The sequence below is a fragment of the Aythya ferina genome (genome assembly GCF_964211825.1).
Source record: "Aythya ferina genome assembly, chromosome: 3".
NCBI classification, from domain to species: Eukaryota; Metazoa; Chordata; class Aves; order Anseriformes; family Anatidae; genus Aythya; species Aythya ferina.
Window position 1 is genome coordinate 38,887,112 of NC_140298.1, and position 18,975 is coordinate 38,906,086.

Here is an 18,975-nt window from a genome sequence, read left to right on the forward strand (position 1 = left end):
AACAAACACCTTTACATGTTGTCCTCTGGAGGGAATCCTTGTCAGAGTCTGCCCCCTTGTTCTCCTTCCAAACCTTTCTTAAAGTTGTTTATTGATTCAGTAGCAGTGGAATCTCTGCAACAAGAACCTATTTATTATGCTGATCAAGGTCTTCTCATTCAAGGTTGGACTCAATGATCTTGAGGTCTCTTCCAACCCAGACAATTCTGTGATTCTGTGATTGTTTGCCTTTACTCTTCTATTCACTTGCTCCATCTTTTCCTGTCCTTCTTGGAAACACCTCTGACATCCTTGTACAGCCCTTACAGCAAGCTCCCAACACAATGGGGCTCTATTCTTTAATCCACAATCAAGTTTGATGAGCACATCCAGAAGACAACCTAAGGATTACCATGTACATACGCTACTAGGTTGGTACTTGGGTTAAAAGATTCCTCCATTTCTTCCTTATTAAGACTGAACTCTGCCTTCTGTGAAATAACAGATACAGCAGCAGACATGGTAATTACTAATATCACAAGCACCATCTTACTAGCTTTAATTCATGCCTTAAAGCTTGACTGTGAGAAGTGCTGACAATCCAGGGCTTACTTATAAATAGCAGAAGTGGGTTTTTGTAACTTGGAACAACTGGGCCCTTTGCCTCTTGGTGAGACTTTTATACCTCTTAGCAAGTGTAACAGAAAACGGATGATTAATTACACAGGTTGTAGTTGACTTTATAAAAATCGACGTTCTGATGCCAGTTCTGCTCCTGGCATATTTACAATCTGTGGCAAAAAGTTTTTTTTTGTTGTTGTTGTTGTTTTTTTTTTTTTTTTATGTGTGTGTGTGTGAAAAGACGCACTTAATTTATGAACATCCACCTAGTGCACTGTTTTGTAATTGTTTTAGGAACCAGCTCTAACGCGCGTGCCAAAGTATCAATGCAGATGGCACCTGCTTGAAGTCAACAGGCTCAGGCAGAGAAAAAAACTTTAATGCAGATCCTTCCCCCAGCCCCTCAGCCCCCCTTTTCCCCTGAGGGAAGCGGCGGGCGACACTTCAGGGGCTCCCCCCTCACTCTCACGGAGGCAGCGCCCGGCGCGCGCTCCCGCCTCAGCCCTCCCGCCTAACCGGCGTGCGCGCGCCCGCTAACGGCTGCCAACGGCCCTCCCCCAGGCGCGCGCACGTGCGAGAGGTGACCCCCGGGCTCCGCGCCCCCCCCCACCCCACGTGACTTCCTCCTGCCTGGCGAGGCGGGCGGCTCCCTCCCACCAGCGCCGTAGCCGGGGGGGGAACGGAAGGCGTGGCCGCGCTTCGCCAGGGCTCCTCCGCCAGCGCTGCCCGCGCCTCCCCCCTGCGCGAGGAAATGGTTTCTCCCCCCGCCCCCGGCACGCAGGTCCGGAGCGCCGGCTGCCCGGCGGCGCGCATGCGCAGCGGCCGTCCCCGCAGCTCACGTGCTCCTCCGGCGCGCGGCGGGGCCATGGCCGCGCTGCTCAGCTCCGCCGGGCGCCTGCGGGCGCTGTGCGCGCGCCTCCGGCCCCTGCTGCCCCCGCGCGCGCCCGGCCCCGCCCTCAGGTGAGGCCCCGGGGGGGGGGAACCGGCACGAGCGCGGCCCGGGCGCGGGGGGCGCGGGGCCTGAGGCGGCCTCGGGTGTGTGGGGCGGGGGGGGCGGCCCCGGCAGCGCCTTCAGGCGGTCTGGGAGGCTGGCAGGGCTCGTCCCCGTGCCGAGTGGGAGCGTGTAGTTCGCTTTCTTTCCGGGGGTTAAACCGTAGCCGCTCCCGCAGCGCTGCAGGCCGTGGGAAGCCTGGGGCAGGCCTGCAGGGGGGGACGCAGCAGGACCGCAGGGCTCGTGAGTGGCGAATCGGGAATAAAACTCCCTAGGGGGTGTCATTCAGCTGGTCTTTGTGCTCACCAGCTGGAAGCTAGCTTCCTGAAACAGCTCGTTGCAGGGTGCAGTGCTCACAGGGCTTCGTACGTGCCTTGGTGCAGGTCTGAAAGGACTTGCTTTTTAGGAACTGGGGTTCTGTAAGGAACTTGAAGCGCACTTTGTACAGTGAGATTTTGGGTCTAACAGCCAGGCATTGTCACAAATGCTACCTTCTGCTTGCTCAAACCATGCTCATTTCTATCCCTAAGAATGAATGGGGTCGCCTGTGGGATGGTTTAGGGATCTTGCGGAAACACGTTTAAATTCTTTGTTAGATTTTATTAAGTACAAAGGAAATGTGCTGGGTAGAGAACATGTTCACACAAAACAGCTGTGATGTTTATTTATGTTTCAGTCTAAACAGCGAATTTTATTGCAGTAAGACTGGGGAACAGACCTACAATTTTGCATTCTTTCTGTCCGGTGATTTCATTTCCAGAGATGATATTTTTACACGAAGTCTTTGTCTTACTATCGCTTTAAGTTGTGGGTTTAGGTATCGTGATGTACAGGTGATGCTCAAACACCAAAGTGCAAAGAGGTAACGCATCTGAGCGGAAATTACACGTACAAGCGTATAATTTCGGTTTGTTTTATAGTGTAAGTAACTGTTCATTGTTGTGTTTTTCTACCTAAGCCTTAACTTCTGGAATCGGATGGCTTTTGAAGAAGTAGAGTGACTTGGGCATATGGACCACATTTAGATTTCTCTGCTTGCTGCTGAGGACTCAATTAAAAGTGAAATGCAGCCCATTACAGTAAATTACAGAGAACACCGATGAAGCTATAGCTGTTATAGCAGGAGTAAGGGGAACTGGCGTAAGAGTGAATAAATAACAAGGAATAACTCAGCATTTGCCACGAGAACTGGGTATATGATGGGCTCTGCACGTTTACCTGTTCTTGGTTCAGTTGCTTTAGCACTGAACACAGTGAAGTCAGTTCAGATGCAATTTCAGGACTTTGATTACAGTCGTGATTACAGAAAAGTTGCAGGTCCATTTATTGCTTTGAAGATGTGAAACAGCAGCTACTCCCATTCAGGCAAGGGTTTTAATTAAAACATCAAACTGCTCTTGGATTTTCCACGGCAGTCCGAACTACCACCCGCAGCCCACAGAGTACAGGAGTGGTGGCTGGACTCTGGGTTGTGCCCGTACAATTCTCAGAGACCCCCAGGGCACTTTGCTTATCTGCTCAGAGCCAGGGTGACAGGCACTGGAGAGAGAGGCAGCTTGTAATGTAAGTAAGGCTTCAAATTCCATGTCAGGACTTTGAAGTGCATCTGCGTCTATAGTAGAGTGAGGAAGATAAATTTTAGTTGTTCTATTCTGATGCCCTCTGTTCCAGGAAGCAGTTCCTGCTTTACTGAAGAGGGAAAGGAAGCTGCAGGGTGACCTTTGGTGGCTGTCAGAAATGGACTGTAAATGGCCTAGACACATTGTCCTGAGAGTACAATAGCCAAAGTACAAAGTCCGGCAGTCTTTACTGGCAAAGAAAATAACATACAGAGTACCAAAAGTACCATCTGTACGTTGCTAGGTAGAATGCACCCATGTAAGCCTGGCAGGGATGCCTGGTATGAGCTTGGAGCCATAGTGGAGAGGCGCAGATAGATGCTCAGCCACAGCAGAACTCTCAAGTGACGTGCTGTTAGCTCTCTCTGTAAGTTTAAACAGTTCAGTCAGACGTAAATGTAGATGCTCCATAGAACGGGTAATGGCAAATAACTTCTGTCCTGTTTGCTGGATAAGCAGCAGGTAAATTTTTGTCAATAGCAGACCTGCAGTAAAAGAAAAAAAAAGATCTAATTCTGTTAGCCATGTGCACAGGGCTGACAGTCAACTGAAGTTTCTCAGAAGCATGGCGAGGGTATCTGCTGTAAGTAAGCAGCTATGCAGGATGTCAGAGGGCTAGTTGTGTAGTTAGCAGGGTCTGTTATTGAGACTTCATAACCTGCAGTCAGATTGCTGGTGTTTCTCACGACATTACATTAAGTTAGCAGTTGACCATACTCCTTTCTCAGTTTTAATACTTTGCGTAGGGCCTTGGATATACCAAGGTGGTGTCCTTCTGTGACCCTATCTATACCATTTCTTGCTGGCTGTAAGAATCTGTACATGGAAGAAAAAGAAGAAATAGGACTGTACACCTTGACTACGGGATTGCACTTTGGTCCTCTGCATGAGAATTTGAATTAAGGGACAGATCAGGGGAATGGAAGCGATACTGGGTGTACAGTCAGAATGCAGTGCTAAATGTATCTCTGAAAGATGGTTTTTCTGGCATTGTCTGTGCATTTTGCTTCTCCGACAGAGCCAGCTGGGATTTCATTTGGACGGAAAGGATGTGCTGCTTTCAGGTGGTCCTCCTGCAGTGACTGATGGCTCCTGGTGCTCTGCTGCATGCTGCCACGCTACAGCTGAGCCAAGGGAATAAACTCTGGGAGTATTTCCCATCTAATTTTGTGTCAATCTAACCTGAACTGACAATAGATGGATATCCAGTTGCATTGAGTGGTTGAGGAGCAAAAGCCTCAGATAAAATCTAAAGGAAACGCACTGTTTCATTTGTCTGCCTGTAGTATTAAGTGTGAGATACACTGAGCTGTGCAACATCGTTGTCACATTATGAGACTATGAGATGAATGAGCTGTGACAAACCAATGCAGCATACTTCAGATCTATGACAGTAAACTGTAGTAAACATTATTTCCAGAAGAAATCCTTTTCTGGAACTTTGTTCGTGGAAGTTTCACGAAGGGAAAAAATGTTAAAAGTGCAGCCCGATGTGCAGCAGTTCAGAACGCTGCAACAAACAATTCATCTGATGAGTGTTCAGAGGATTTTGAGTTAAGTTTATGTTTTGGGGAGTTTGTTTTACGTGCTCTAGGTGATTGCCATGACTCAATGATACAGCTTGCTGCTACAGGAGACTAAGTGTTGGGGGAAGCGTACCAGCTCCATCCTTCCCAGGCTGCCACCTCCCCCTTGTCAGCCAACTTGTCCTTGCTCTGGAACAGGGTGCTCCTTGGACCTGTCATGGGGTGATTGCATTTGCTGGGGTGCAAGGAAAAGAGTTTTTGGGCTGCACTGGATCAGTTAAGGATCTTATGAGCCCCAAAAGGGTGGAACTGTGGGCCAAGGGAAAAGAGGGACTGGAACTGGTGCTGCTGGTGACTGTGTTAGATCAGTCCAGGTGTGTTGCTGCACTGCACTTTGAGGTGTTACTGCTAGGGTATTCCTCCTGAGATGGACCCCCTAAAGTGAGGACAGTTAGGCTCCTGAGGTATGGATCATAATAGTACTGCTGAGAAAAAATCTATATGCAAGTGTCTTACTTTGTGTCTTTGGCCTTGCTGTCACTTCTTTAGTTTAAGATTCTCATCTTTCAGGTCAGATGGCAGTTTCCATGACTCTGTGGAACAGAGCAAACCGTTCTGCTTGCTAATTTCCCTGAAAAGCAAACTGTTCTGGAGTGAAAACTCCTGCTTTTTTTTTTGTTGTTGTTGCTGGTAAACTTGCTAAGAGTACCACAGGCACTGCTGTTGAAGTTGTCCTTGCCAGGCCTGTTGGTTGTTGATACGTTGCAGTGAGCTTGTACGGGACTGGGGCGTGCTGGCGAGATGGGAAGGAGAACACCTTTTTAAAGAATCCTGGTTTAGATCCGGGGGACTTGATTTGAGTTTTGGATAAGCTGCAGTTTAAAAACCCAAATGACTCATGGTTTGCTGCATGTTACAATTTTAACTTGTGAATTAGTTATGCGGAGTTCTTAGATACTTTCCAGGAACCGTGTCATTTCTCAGTCTACGTGAAAAAACATAAAATCTTCTCTCTTTCCACAGGATCCTGCTGTGTGGCCCTGAAACAAGAGTGCAGTGGCCTAAACACTGGCCTTGTATGTGACCATAGCTGAGTCAGGGGAAGCACTGAACTTAAAAAAAATTCAAAAAAGGATTGCACAGCCACCATATGGATATTTGCCTCTCTCTATTAGAGCTGCAACTAAGTATTTGCTATGCCACATAAAAATATTGAATATTCAAGTTCTTTATAAATTAAAGAAGTTAAAAGTATAGGAACTAGTTTTCAGAATACAAGCCATGCTCAAAGTAAAATAACGGAAAACCTAAAAGGGTTAAAATTCATCACTGTATGTAAAAACATTCCAGTCATTGGTTAAATTTAATAGAGTCAAGAGTATATGTACTGAGTGAGACCCCAGCACGATCCCCTATGGTGGCTGTGCAATCCTTTTTTGAATTTTTGGAATCCAGGCTTTACAGAAAGTAAACTTTCTTCTGTTGCCAGGCAGACCACTGGAACCACCATTTTTATTTATTATTATTGAGTTTTGGGAAAGACAGGATGCTTTTTACTCAGGCTGCTGTTTAAGATCTCTGTTGCTTCAGAGAATCAAACACACTGTGTTTAGACTGCTCCAGAAATACGGAATACAAGTACATCAGTGCAGTGCTGGGATTCTCACTAAACCCTTGCAAACATAATAAATAAATAAATAAGTATTACTAATTAAATATAAATTCCCAATGGCTACTTCATCTCTGCATGAGTTATTCACTAGTTTAGCTACAACTTTTTTCCAAAAAACTATAAGCCACAGTGGAAGGGAAAAGTTACTGTTGAAAAGTGAAAGTTGTATGTTGGGTTTATGGGCATATAATTGGTTGATCTTGCCCACACAGGAAAGGTTTATGTATTTAGTCCTCATAATTGTAGAAACAAAGCTGAAAATGATATAAAGGTACAATTATGTAGAGGCTCCAACATGGGAAGGCTACTTGTAGTCTTGCAGTAGTGGCAGTAGGAGAGAATTCACCTCATAGAGTTTAATCTATTCTTTAGAGCTTCTCTTTGTAGGTACAAAGAAACACAATTCTGAAGCATGCTGAAGAGAAAGTAAACATTTGAGGAAGAATGCTAATCGAAACAGATCTGAAATTTGTCATGTAGCTCTGTATGTTTGCAAGTGAAATGTTTCACATGGAAAGGATCTTAAAAGGCTGTTTAAAGGCAACTGCTGAAATACTTACACCTATTTCAGCCCTTGGAGTGCTGTCATGCATTTTGTTGGGTAGCATAACATTTAGTTCTGAACACAGTCGATTAAAGTAATAGAATAAATACGGCTATACCTTAAGATTATGTAATCTAACATCTAGCACTGAGGCAGGAACAGGAATGTCAACGTCATACATGATAGATTTTATCCCCTTCATCTTTTTCACAAGCTTCCAGATGAGTTTGTTTGTCAAAGTATCCTGTTCTAATATTTCCTAACAGTTAATATTATTAATATGATGCCTAATGGATTATGTATAGTTGTGTCCATCCTTGCGTAGAGATGTTCAAACCAGGCTTCCTGTGAGTAACCATACCATGACAAGCAGAGTTATTTCCCCGTGTCTTATCTGGGTTGCTTCTGTTAGGAATTCTGTTGTCTACCTAATTGTATGCCATGTAATGTTTCTGCCTTTTTTTTTGTCCAAATTGTACAACTTTCTTTTTCATTGAATTTCCTCTATTGATTTCAGACCATTTCATCAAGTAATCAGGATGACTTTGATGTCTGAAATTTTCTGTCTAAGAGTTTGCCGCCATTACTGGTGTGCTCTCATCTACAAGTTCTACAATTTTCCTATCTCCTCTGCCATCCAAATTGTTAATGTAACTTCTGAATGGGCATGGGTCAAGGACTGGAGATTAGTTGAGTGAGGTTCATTAATATCTTCGGAATAGTTAATGCTTCTAAAAATTACTTAACCCTTTCTTCTGTTGTCACGTTCCCATCTCCTTGTTAAAATTTACTTAGTTATGGTGAAATGGTTAAAAATTATGTCATATGGTTTTAATTAACATTTTTTGAAAGCTAAGCAGAGTATGATGTCATTTTTTTTTTATATTTTAAGATGTATGTACATTTTCTAAAATAGTTGCTCATCTATTTAGAAGCCTTTCTTGCTGCCTTTTTATGTGGCTTCCACACTGAGATGTCTAGTCTGGCTTTTTTTGTTTATTATCTTTTTTTTTTTTTTTCTTTTAATTCTCGTAGTCATGTGTTTCTCTGCTTATAAAAGTTACGGAGAAATTGCACAAGGTTGCTAGAGATTCCTGACACATAGATAACTGCTTCATTAATATGAGTTCCCCTGTGTTCTTTCATCCTTCACTTACTTGTCTCAAATCAAACCTGATACTGGTTCCCTTAGTTGGTCAAAGTTTGCATTTTTGGAAGCTTTCTTCGGTGCTCAATTTGTAGAATAGGGAACTCTTAATGTGTTTTTTTTTTTTTTTTTGTAATTTTCTCCTGAGTTTTGTGTTCTTAGATGATTTGTAGTGATAAGAACCAAATTCAAGGCTGTGGATTCTTTCAGCTTCATCCTGCTTGTGAATCCACAGGAGTTGTTAACAAATTCTTACTATGGATGTAAGCACCCTAGCATTATATGGTTTCTTAAGCCATACTATGATTTACACAAATGCTGAAAGCCTACAGGTGATAAGAAGCACTCAAGTCTTATGCTATGTGTTATACTTGAGAATGATAACGATGCTTTAGGTGGATGCCAGTGAAGGCTGAAGAGTTCCTCAGCTTGTTTTATACTGCAGTACTCTTCTCCCCTGTGTGTCAAAAACTTGGACTTGGACTCCCATGTTGCTATGCCTTGAAATGTCTTCAGTCATGAGAAATGAACAGAAAAAACAGATATTTCAATTGTACTCTGAAAAACATTTTTTTTTCTTGCTTGTACTTTGATTGCTAATGGGATTCAAAGTGTAAATTTCTGTATTACAGACACAGTGAGCCCTGTGCTGCTGCTTGCATTCAAGGTGTTTTTCCTAACCTGACTTGAAGTACTCTGAAACGATTTCATATAGCTCTTTTAATGGTTGTATAATAGCAGATGATACAATTTTCTTTATGTCTTTATGAATAAATAAAGAATTGATGATCATTAGTTTCATTCTTACAGTTATCCAGTGGATAGCTTATAGTTCTGTAGTGTTATTTATGTGTCATTAAGGAATACATGTCAGAGCCATCTCATTTGATTATTACACCTGAGGGGGTGGAAGTTTTCATATTTTGCTGTTAGTCTTACCTTGTACTACTGGATTTTAATCCAGCTAGCCTAATGATTTCTGGTTGAGGGAAAGTACATTGTGACTGGTTATACGATGAAGTAGGAGGAAAAGGAAGGAAGCAGGGAAAAGGACGCCTTTGGAGATGGAGATTTTTAGTGAGAGATGGCATTGTTAGAGTAAGTTTTGCTAAGCTGACAATTCATTCACTACGGAAAGCTGTGTTTCACTTCCCTCTTTTTCTTCCTGCTTCCTCTGATTTTTACCACATATTCCTAGTCAGTTTCTTTTTTTGTGGTTCACTGTGGTGGGTTTTGGACATGACGTGCTGTTTTTCCACTTGCGGGAGCTGTGTGTGTGTCTGAGCCAGTGTTGTGCCAGCTTGGCCAGGTGAATCTGATCAAAGAGTTTGCTGAGGAATGTGAGGGCTGACCCGAAGGAAAGGGTGAGGCTTTGCATTGTGGATGTAGAATTGAGACTGAAAGAGAACTCTGCTTTTTGGCAATCTTTTCTTTTAAATTATTTTTTCTTTTCCCCTTTTTCTTCCTTCACCTTTCTCTGTTGAAATGCTACACAGGTATGCTGGCCTCTGGAAGTTATTCAGGATGATGCTCTCAGTAAAATCTGTCTGCTTGCAAAAGCTAAATCTGAGCAGTAGTGCCGGTCCTTGTTACTGAAAGACTCCTTTGAATGCCTTCATAAATCAAACACGTTTTCTACCTCACTGTTCTCACAGCTCTCTTAGGAAAGAGAATTGGCTTCAGGCTGGCTGTGTTTGAGGAGTTCAACTTGAACTTACCTTGGGGCCTGCCCGGTTAGCAAACCAGGATTTCCAAGGGCCGGGGAAAGGGCATCCCTTGGGCTGCGTCCTGCTCACGAGATGCAATCCAGCCACCCATCAGGTTCTCCACCACACCCTTACCTGCCCCCTGCTCGGGCCTTTCTGGCCATTTAGCCCTTTTTTGGCCATTTAGTGGCTTGCAGCCAACAGCGGCCTGTCTGCGGGCCTCTTCTCTGCACTGGGGTGCCTGTGCTGGGGCCTTAAGCTTGCCCATGTAGTTATGCACATCAACTTGTTATTTTTTTAAATAGCTAATTAAGTGGTGGGCTCTTAGTGTTTTGCTTGAAATAAGAATACTTCTTGATGATATTTCTTGCAGTTGCACTTTATTTTGAGAAAATAAATGCTGAAACAAATCCAGTGTATGTTTGGTTTATGTTGCAAGATGACAACAGCGTCATATTTGCTAATAGAAATCCTTCAGAATGGAGAATGATCTCATTTTGCTTTAAGCTGTTAGATAAGCTTTTTTGTCTACAACACTGGCCTCTGAATTAGTTCTGATGTATTCTAATTGAAAAGAAAGATACGATTAGCTGCCTTCATTTGGTGTGTTTTGGAATAGTTGTCTGTGACTGTTTTTGGAACAGGTTTTCAAAAGCATGTGAGAGCTGTTGTGAGATCCCATAATGGGACTATAGACTTACAGAGCACAGAGATGATTTTAAAAAATTTATTTATGTAGGAATAGTACTCAAACCACTTACCACGAATTGGATCTAACTGAAAATCTCAGATGAACAATTGTCACTTTGAGAAAATAAATGTGACTCTATTGTTTGTAGTAGAAAGGCTTACTGTGTGCAGTGAAATCAGTCACCTGCATTTGTTTGTTTACATTAATATGGAATGTTTTTGAGAAACTGATCATCAGCAAGAAGTAAAGAGCATTACCTTTTTGACATTAAGTATGACTTGTGTAGTTGCAAGATGACTCTCAGGAGTGTAATCTCTATTCTCCTTTTTTCTTCTTTTTATTTAAGCAGAAATGTAGTTTACCAACCAAGGTTCCTTACAGTTGCACCTCAACAGCAGGGAAGCGTTACAGAAGAACCAGTGTCAGAAGGCCTGAACAGAAGGGCATGGCAGTTTGACTGGGCATTAAATAGACTGGATAACTCTGTCAGAAAAACTGGCCGCATCCCGAAAACCCTTCTACTAAAAGTCTTCCAGGAAATATGCAGAGAAGGTAAGCAGCTTCCAATTCAAGTTAAAGCTAAAGCTGTGATAAAACAGTTCATCAAAACAAGGAGACTTCTGAAGGAGTTCTGATTGTATTTTGTCTTTTGGATGTTGTTTAACCTTCCGCATGTATTGGTGAACAAACTTTAGATGCTGTATAGATACTATTCTGCTTTAAATGCACACATTTTCTTTTCAAGTTTTTTTTTGTCTTTGGAGTTTATACAACTTGTAAAAATTGAGTGTACTTCTAAGAAATCTTACTATGTTGCCCTGATTATTACAGTTTATCTTTTTTTTTTTTCTGTTAAACTTTTCTCATATAACAGTGTTCTGAACTCTTAACGGGGATTGTATCTGTCTACTTTATACAGTACATTTTGTATGTTGGAAGCCATGGTGTCCTTGAGAGGTCATTTGTTTTAAAATGGAACTATACAGGGAAATGTGGAAATCTGTCCCCAGGTTTCTCCATTATCAGGTAGCTGTGGATATTCAGATTAACAAAGCTTTATTTATTTATTTTTTCAATAAAACAAAAATAAACAATCGAGGCATTGTTTGTTCTGACAGATTCAATATTCCTTTGTCTAAAAATAGCCAGACTATATTAATCTTTTGCAAATCAGGTAGCACAGTTGAGATTTGGTACCTGTTAGGATGAGTCAGTGGAGATATTTTATGAATTGAGGTGTTGAATTGAGGTGAGAACTTTGAGTATACTGAACAATGACAACGTGTATTGTTTTGTTTTCATTTTCAACTTTGCTGTCTATCCTGGAAGTTACTGGCTTATTTATATATTTGGATAGTGGTCCTAAAGTTCTGAAGCTCACTGGTTAAAAGATGAGTTTTCAATTCATTCTCTCTTTTTGTTGAACATTTTTAGTTTTGTCTTTCTGTTTGTGATATCCTTTCTGACTGCTTTTTCGTTTTTAGGTATAAATTTATTAATTGCAAATGTGGATAGGCAAGGATTTTATGCTTCCAAGCTTATCTGCAGCCACAGTTTTCATGATTTTTGATCAGTTAGTTTTTTTAGGAAGCATGTTAGTAAAGAGTTTAATCGCTCATAGTCGTTTCCTTTAGTTATTTACGTATTTTTTGTTTGGGTGGGCTTTGGAATTCATGCAAACAACAAGCTTCAAAAGGTTTCCATTAAAATAAATGACAAATCTTAATTTGAAAAGCAGACCTTTTTTTATTTTTTAATAACAGCAAATAATTTTTTTAATAAAACTTATCTTTGCTTTTTTTTTTTTTTTTTTAATAAAAGCAAACTTACCAAAGTGTGGAGTCTTGTTTATTTTTTTAAAACTATGTGTGTTTTAATGTTCTTCCATTTATAATCATAACACAAAAAATGCACCAATGTGTTTGATGCGGATCTCGTCTTGCTCATTTCTGTACTCATACTGCTGATTTTTTTTCCAGTTTCTTTTGACTTTGAAGCACTAAGCCACTAGTATAAAGTATGTGTAAAACACTGGCATCATGAAACTGGAGATATTGGCATTTTTTCCACACTAACTTGATTGTATGCAGAGATTTAGAAGTTAACGAAGTATGTTTCGTTTTCCGTCACTCCATGATGTTTTCACAAGCTCAAATCATCATTTGCAACTTGTACCTGCCCTCTCTCACTATTTTATCTTATTTAGCATTTCTCATTATTTATTTTTCCCCCACTCCCGTGTGTTTCTTTCCAGATGAGCTTACTCTGATATAGCAAAAAATAACTTTTTTTTTTTTTTACAAAAAATAACATTTTTTGCTATAGATTTTTCTAGTGAAACCCAGTTTACGATAATGATGTGATATCCCACATTTGTTGGTCCTTTTGTGTATCAGAAGATATAATTCTAGACTGCCTTATACATTTCTGTTCTTGAGTTTTTTTTGTATTTTGCCATTATTTTATAGCTGTGTAGCTGTTCTTATAGCTCTGTATAATTGTAATAATAACAACAAAATATACCTGTAACATATAAAATCTACTTAGAGTAATAAGCAGCAGCTGGAGATAACTTTAGTGACAACAGTTCCTGTCTCTATGCTGGGCTGTACACAACTTCAAAGTGTTGGCATGAAGACTTGGAAGTCACTTAAAGAGCACTTGTGATGCTGCAGACTTGAGGTGATTTTGGAAGTCTGAGTCATGCAAGTCTTCATGTGTGTTTCTGTTTGCGACAGGAAACCTTAAATAACTTTTTTTTTTAACATTTAACTTGTATGCAAACATACATCTGTTTTTTTTTTTTTTTTTTTTTTTTAAGTATTCTGCTTTCTACAGGAACCCTCCTTTTGATTATAAATGTCTGTGTTCCCTTATAAAGAAGTGATTGAAAAAATCTCGTCTCCAATTTACTGGATAATCTGATAATCTGCAGTTCTACCTAGTTTTGCCTCAGGAGTACTAGTGCAGTCCAAGGCAGTCAGCTGAGTCCATACTTCAGTTTTTGACATCTCTAGGGTTGTGTACAGAAGTTGGATGGTGTAGATGTTTGTAGTTTTCTTCATTTTCTTGATATAAATTAACTCATTCATTTTATGTTGAGCATGGACAGAAATGAAAATGAAAACCTGTTTCAGAACCTATTTTCAAAACCTGTCTCAGAAAACCTGTTTTGAAATAGTATGGAATTGATACAAAGTGTTTTGCAATTTTAGAGATTTGCCAAAAAAGTTGCATCCCTTTTAATTAGTGGGAAATACAAACTACCTGACCACCTGAGTTCAGGGTTTTGTGTTTTTTCTGCTCAGCAGAACTCAGTATTGTACTAATTGAGACGTTTTATCATGAACCTTCTGAAGCATATAGTAGTGTCATTTTTTAATCATTTGGGTATCCTGTACAGTAGAAAAGTTCAATCTTGAAAATTGTATCATTTACATAGGAGGGGTTTTTTCTCTTTCTGTTTTTCACTTCCATTCCTAATGATGGTCTAATGTTGGCGCTGGAGATAGGATTCTGAGATACCATTCATACTGCTTGCCAGCAACATCTCTTTTCAGCCTTAAGCTTTATGAATAAAATTTGGAGGTTAACAGCACTAGCATAACAACAAGAGAAGAACCTGAATAAAAAGGCAAAATGAGTAGGGATATAAAGGTTTTCCCTTTCTGGGCAATTTGAAAGCTTGTTTATTGATCTTCATTGATGCCACTAAAAAGTAAAAACAGCCTCTGTCAGGTGGGTGAGTTACAATAGTGTCTTGTCATCTTGTCCATGCTTGTTTCTGTTAAGTCCTGACGTGACACACGCACTTGTAGAACTTGGTAGGTAAGGTGTGACTTGCGTATGGGTTCATTCAATGTTTATTTCATTTGAAGAGAGATGCATTGCAATTCTTAAGGAGTGTGAACTCTTCTCTACTGCAAGATTGAAACCAACTTATTCAAGAGCTATAAATAGATGAAAAAAATAAATAATTTTTGTAACACTATTTGGAAGGATGGGTGCCCAGCACTGCATAAATATATACAATTACTTGGACAAGTTGGCATCAGAACCTGTAAGTCCTAAATTTAGACAGTAATATTCTATAGATAAACTTAAAAGTTCCTTCAATGTTATCTTTCAAATGAATCCCAAAAGAGTAAAAGTTAGAGAAAAAAAAAATACACTTACTGAAATATATAGTTCCCCGTGGTTCTTACATCTGACAGACTTGTGGCATTGTTGCTGCTGTGTGTGTGTTTGAGTGACTACTTCTGCTTTACTTGAGTTAGACCTATTAATAATGTTATTTTTTACTGCAGGGTGTCCAGGGAGTAATCAGATCTTGCTTTTGTTGCGAAGTTGTGGTGCTCTGTTACCAGAGGTATTGTCATCTGAAAGAACAGAACTAGCCCATACGATATGGGACAAGATGAAAGAAATGGGTAGGTTAATTTTGTCAGTCCATGCTGCTGGAATAGCAGTGTGCTTTAGTTGTTTACTTTGTAATAGAAGATGGAATGCATCTTAATAGTGTTTCAATGTTACATTATAATGGCAAAACCTCAGTAGTAAATAAATGCTAGGTTTTCTTATTCAGGTGAGAGTTATTTCCTATTCTGGGAGTTATACTGACATCTAGGGGTGTTTATAATAAATCTAAAGATTGCTTTTTCTGATGCTTAAATCAGACTTTCAGTTGATTTTGATCGTTGTAAGAATGTATTGTACATCTCTTTTAGATGTTATGTTGATATAGGTAGGCTGAGTATTCCTAGTGCTACCAGCTATTGTATCAGATGATTTTTATTTTTAAGTTAGGCATTTATCTATACATGTTGCATAGATTAACCAATTCTTGATAGTGAAATTACTAAATGTGTAAAATGAATACATCTATAAAGGCTGCAGAATAGTGTGCACACCAGCAGCAGTGCTTCTGTGCTCTTTTTAGGTTTTAGCCTTTTACAAATGTGTGCTGTTAAATAGATGCCTGTTACTGTAATGGTGGATAAAAGGAAACAGACTGATTATAAATAAAGTTTATCCAGAATAAAATTGATAAGAAATTAATTACCTAAGAAAGCTGTAAAATCATGTAAAATATAGAGCATCTACATTCAGTGACAACGGTTGAAATATTTCCTTAGGTGCCGTCTATGACACAAGCCATTATAATGCTTTACTTAAAGTCTACCTCCAGAATGAGCATAAATTTTCTCCAACGGAGTTCTTGGCCAGAATGGAGGAAGCTAATGTGCAGCCCAATCGAGTAGGTATTTTTAATAGTAATTTTGGTTAATATTTATTGGATAGAAATCATTAACTTCCATTTTTTGTTTTCTATAGGTTACATACCAAAGGTTGATTGCTGCTTATTGCAATGAGGGTGACATTGAAGGAGCGAGGTATTCTTTTGCGCTCACATTTAAAGAAATCTCTAAGAAATCTGTTTATTATATTCACCACCATTATTGTTATAACTCATTTCAGGGTAATTCTTAGAAACTGAGTAAAGCAAAGAGGATTCATTATAATTTATTTGAGTACTGAATAGCAACTTTTTAGAGGTAGCTGGAACCTGCATCACAAAAATGAAAATAAACCATAAATGTGTGTTCAGATCAAATTGCATTGAAGCTGCTAAGAAAATAACTTCTGACATTTTTAGAGCAGGTGTGGAACAAGTATGAAGTCATAAAGGCTTACTGCCTGTATAAGAAAATGGCTACTTGCGAGGGCATTTGAGAACGAAGTGGCTTAAGGAGTAAATAGTAATGATTTTTTTTTTTTTTTTGTTACACAGGGCTCACTGGATATTCCATCTAACGTTAATTGCATTAATTTTTAGCAATGCTAAGTTGCAACAGTGAGATTGCTGGACATGTATAATAAGGAAAAAGGAGAATAAAAACAAACAAACAAAAATCTCAGCCCCATTCTTTTGCCTATGCATATTTCAAAATGACAAAGATCTTTAATATGAAAAAAGACCACATTATGCAGCATGCCTAGATAAAATAGCTCAGTGACATCAGTATTTGTTTTTGTTTAATACAGTACTTGTCCAACAGCACAGTTATAGCTCGGTAGTTTATTTTCAAATTAAAAAAAAAAAATGTCTTTTTCTTGTTTCAGTAAGATACTTGGATTTATGAAGAACAAAGATCTCCCAATCACTGAAGCAGTATTCAGTAGCCTTGTCAAAGGTCATGCAAGATCAGGGTAATGTTAATACCTTTTAAAAAATAATAATTTACTTTTTACTTTTATGTTTTACTATAACGTAAAGTGACATTGTACAGGAAATTTACATGCCACAAAATAGCATAATGGTTTTGCATAATGTAAAAGATTTTCTTTCTACACATTTTTGAAGCAAACAAGGCTATGTAGCAAAGGAAACAATTTTTCTTGTTCCTGAAAATGTTTAATTTCAAGATAAATTACTGTACTTCTGTAATGATTTGTGCTTTGATGTTTTAGGGTTTGCTTAGTTAAATAGGTTTCTCTGTACTTGTTGCAGCTTTTGTTTCCGATTCTTTAAAACCTTAATGAAGTAAGGTGGAAGTGACAATAAACAGTTGTGATTAAATCCACTGATACTCTTTCTTTCGAATTCTTTTAGAGATATCAAGAGTGCAGAAAATATCCTTTCAGTGATGAAGATGGCTGGTGTTGAGCCAGGTCCAGACACCTATTTATCACTGCTGAATGTATATGCTGAAAAGGGTGATGCTGATAGCATCAAGAAGGTATTGTGAGTTTGAGTGTAAATACAATTTGTTTGATCTTGTGTTCAATTTAACTTCAAAATGCTTTTTATCTATATAGGAGGAGTCATACTGATTTTTTTAAACTTGTTTCCTCATAGCAAAAATTATTATTATTATTTTTTTTTTTGCATCTGAATAGCCAGTTGACTGAAAACAGTCTCATACTTTATGAAAAATATTTGTTTATTGATGCTTGCTTTTGACACTAGGAGAAGATCTCGTGAATAATGTTTGCCAGTGAGTGATTTAATAATTCATTTTTTTTTCAAGGGGCAATGATTGTATATGATACATATAAAAGTAAACCTTGATTATCCTGCTCTCGTTGAAAGCATAGAATCCTTCCAGTAGAACTGTGATTTTTTTTAAGGAGAGTTCATACCTGCAACTTACATATTCATAGTGTCTGAATAAGATAATGCTGCTTTACAGCCCTTTGTGTAGTTGATCATTTCAAGTTTTGGACCGCAACCACCAGCTTTTGTAAATTTTACTATTTTAATGTATTCTGTTTGAAGTCAGTATAGAGTTTATTAAAGTTAAATATCTTACTGTTTTCAGACTCTAGAAGAGGTTGAGAAGACTGAAGGGTACCTTATGGATAGGATTTTGATGCAGGTGATTTTTAGCCTTGCCAAGGCTGGATATCCTCAGTACATTGAAGATATTAAAGAACGCATAAGATTTGAAAAGGAATTAATTCCAGGTATGTACTTGGTTACTGCAATGATACTTTGCTGCTCAGGATGGTAAAGGAAAGCTTTTTTTTTTTTTTTTTCTTTTCCCCCAAGAATACCTAATGCATCCAAAAATAGGTAATTTTGTATCTTGAATATGGAATGAAAATACTATTTTGGCACTAGTTTGTAGATTAATTTATGCTGTTCTTAATCGTACTTTCTGAAGTGTAAATTATAAACCAATTTTATAAATCAATTATATTTCAAACTAAAATATAAACCAAACTAAAATACAAAGCAATTCACATACTAAAATCTATGTATCATCTTTTTAACTACTAAAATTCATTAAGACTTTAAGGAGACTCTTAAGGAGAGCAGTAATTGTGGAGTCCTTTCTTCAAACAACACTATTGTAACTCCTGTTGTGACAGCTCTTTGTGAATATCATAAAAAGGGAGACAGTAAACACTGACTATAGTTTTCTCTATCTACAGTTAAAGTCACTTTTAGATCCCAGTATGTGTAGTCTGATTGATAACTGTTAATTATACTCATCCCTTTTCCTTTTCTTTTTTTTTTTTTTTTATTTTTTTTTGACACGTCTAGATTTTTTTTTCTCTTACCTGGTATCCAATCATGCTACAGTGGTGATGGTTTGCTAATCTTAGGAATGGTCTTTTTAGTGCAGTAAGTGAATTTTGTTGACAATATAAATAATTCTGAAAGATGAAGTTTCAGATTTGATTGGTGAGTCATGTTAAAAGGTATGTCAGTGATGCACGAAACTTACTTTCCTAGTTTTCACTGCTTTTAGTGTATTTTAATGTGAAAATAGTTATATACACTATTCTAATGTTGTTGTTCTCTGTCTTTCTGTCTCCAGATGCGATGAACCTCTGTTTGACTCTGATAACTCATGGCTTTGAAGATATAAGTTTCCGTATTTTGAAGTCTTACAATCATTTATCACGTGATAATGCGGACCAGGGTAGCTTCTTCTTACAACACTGTGTAAATAGAGATCTGGTATGCAGC

General features: G+C 38.9%; 1 protein-coding gene across 2 annotated transcripts in view; it reads left to right on the plus strand.

The window, feature by feature from the left end:
- Positions 1-1,425: 1,425 nt before the first annotated feature.
- The window catches only part of LRPPRC (leucine rich pentatricopeptide repeat containing), a gene marked incomplete at its 5' end in the record, with an annotated part of 90,920 nt that continues 73,370 nt past the window's right edge, over positions 1,426-18,975 (plus strand). Inside the window, 9 exons of one of the 2 annotated variants that reach the window (XM_084512796.1) lie at positions 1,426-1,560; positions 10,846-11,048; positions 14,804-14,926; positions 15,632-15,753; positions 15,831-15,889; positions 16,620-16,706; positions 17,110-17,236; positions 17,819-17,963; positions 18,824-18,966. In XM_084512796.1, coding sequence (XP_084368922.1) covers positions 1,466-1,560; positions 10,846-11,048; positions 14,804-14,926; positions 15,632-15,753; positions 15,831-15,889; positions 16,620-16,706; positions 17,110-17,236; positions 17,819-17,963; positions 18,824-18,966 — 1,104 coding nt within the window. Of the gene's footprint in view, positions 1,561-10,842; positions 11,049-14,803; positions 14,927-15,631; positions 15,754-15,830; positions 15,890-16,619; positions 16,707-17,109; positions 17,237-17,818; positions 17,964-18,823; positions 18,967-18,975 lie in introns of both variants that reach the window. The other variant, XM_084512795.1, reaches the window with a different exon arrangement.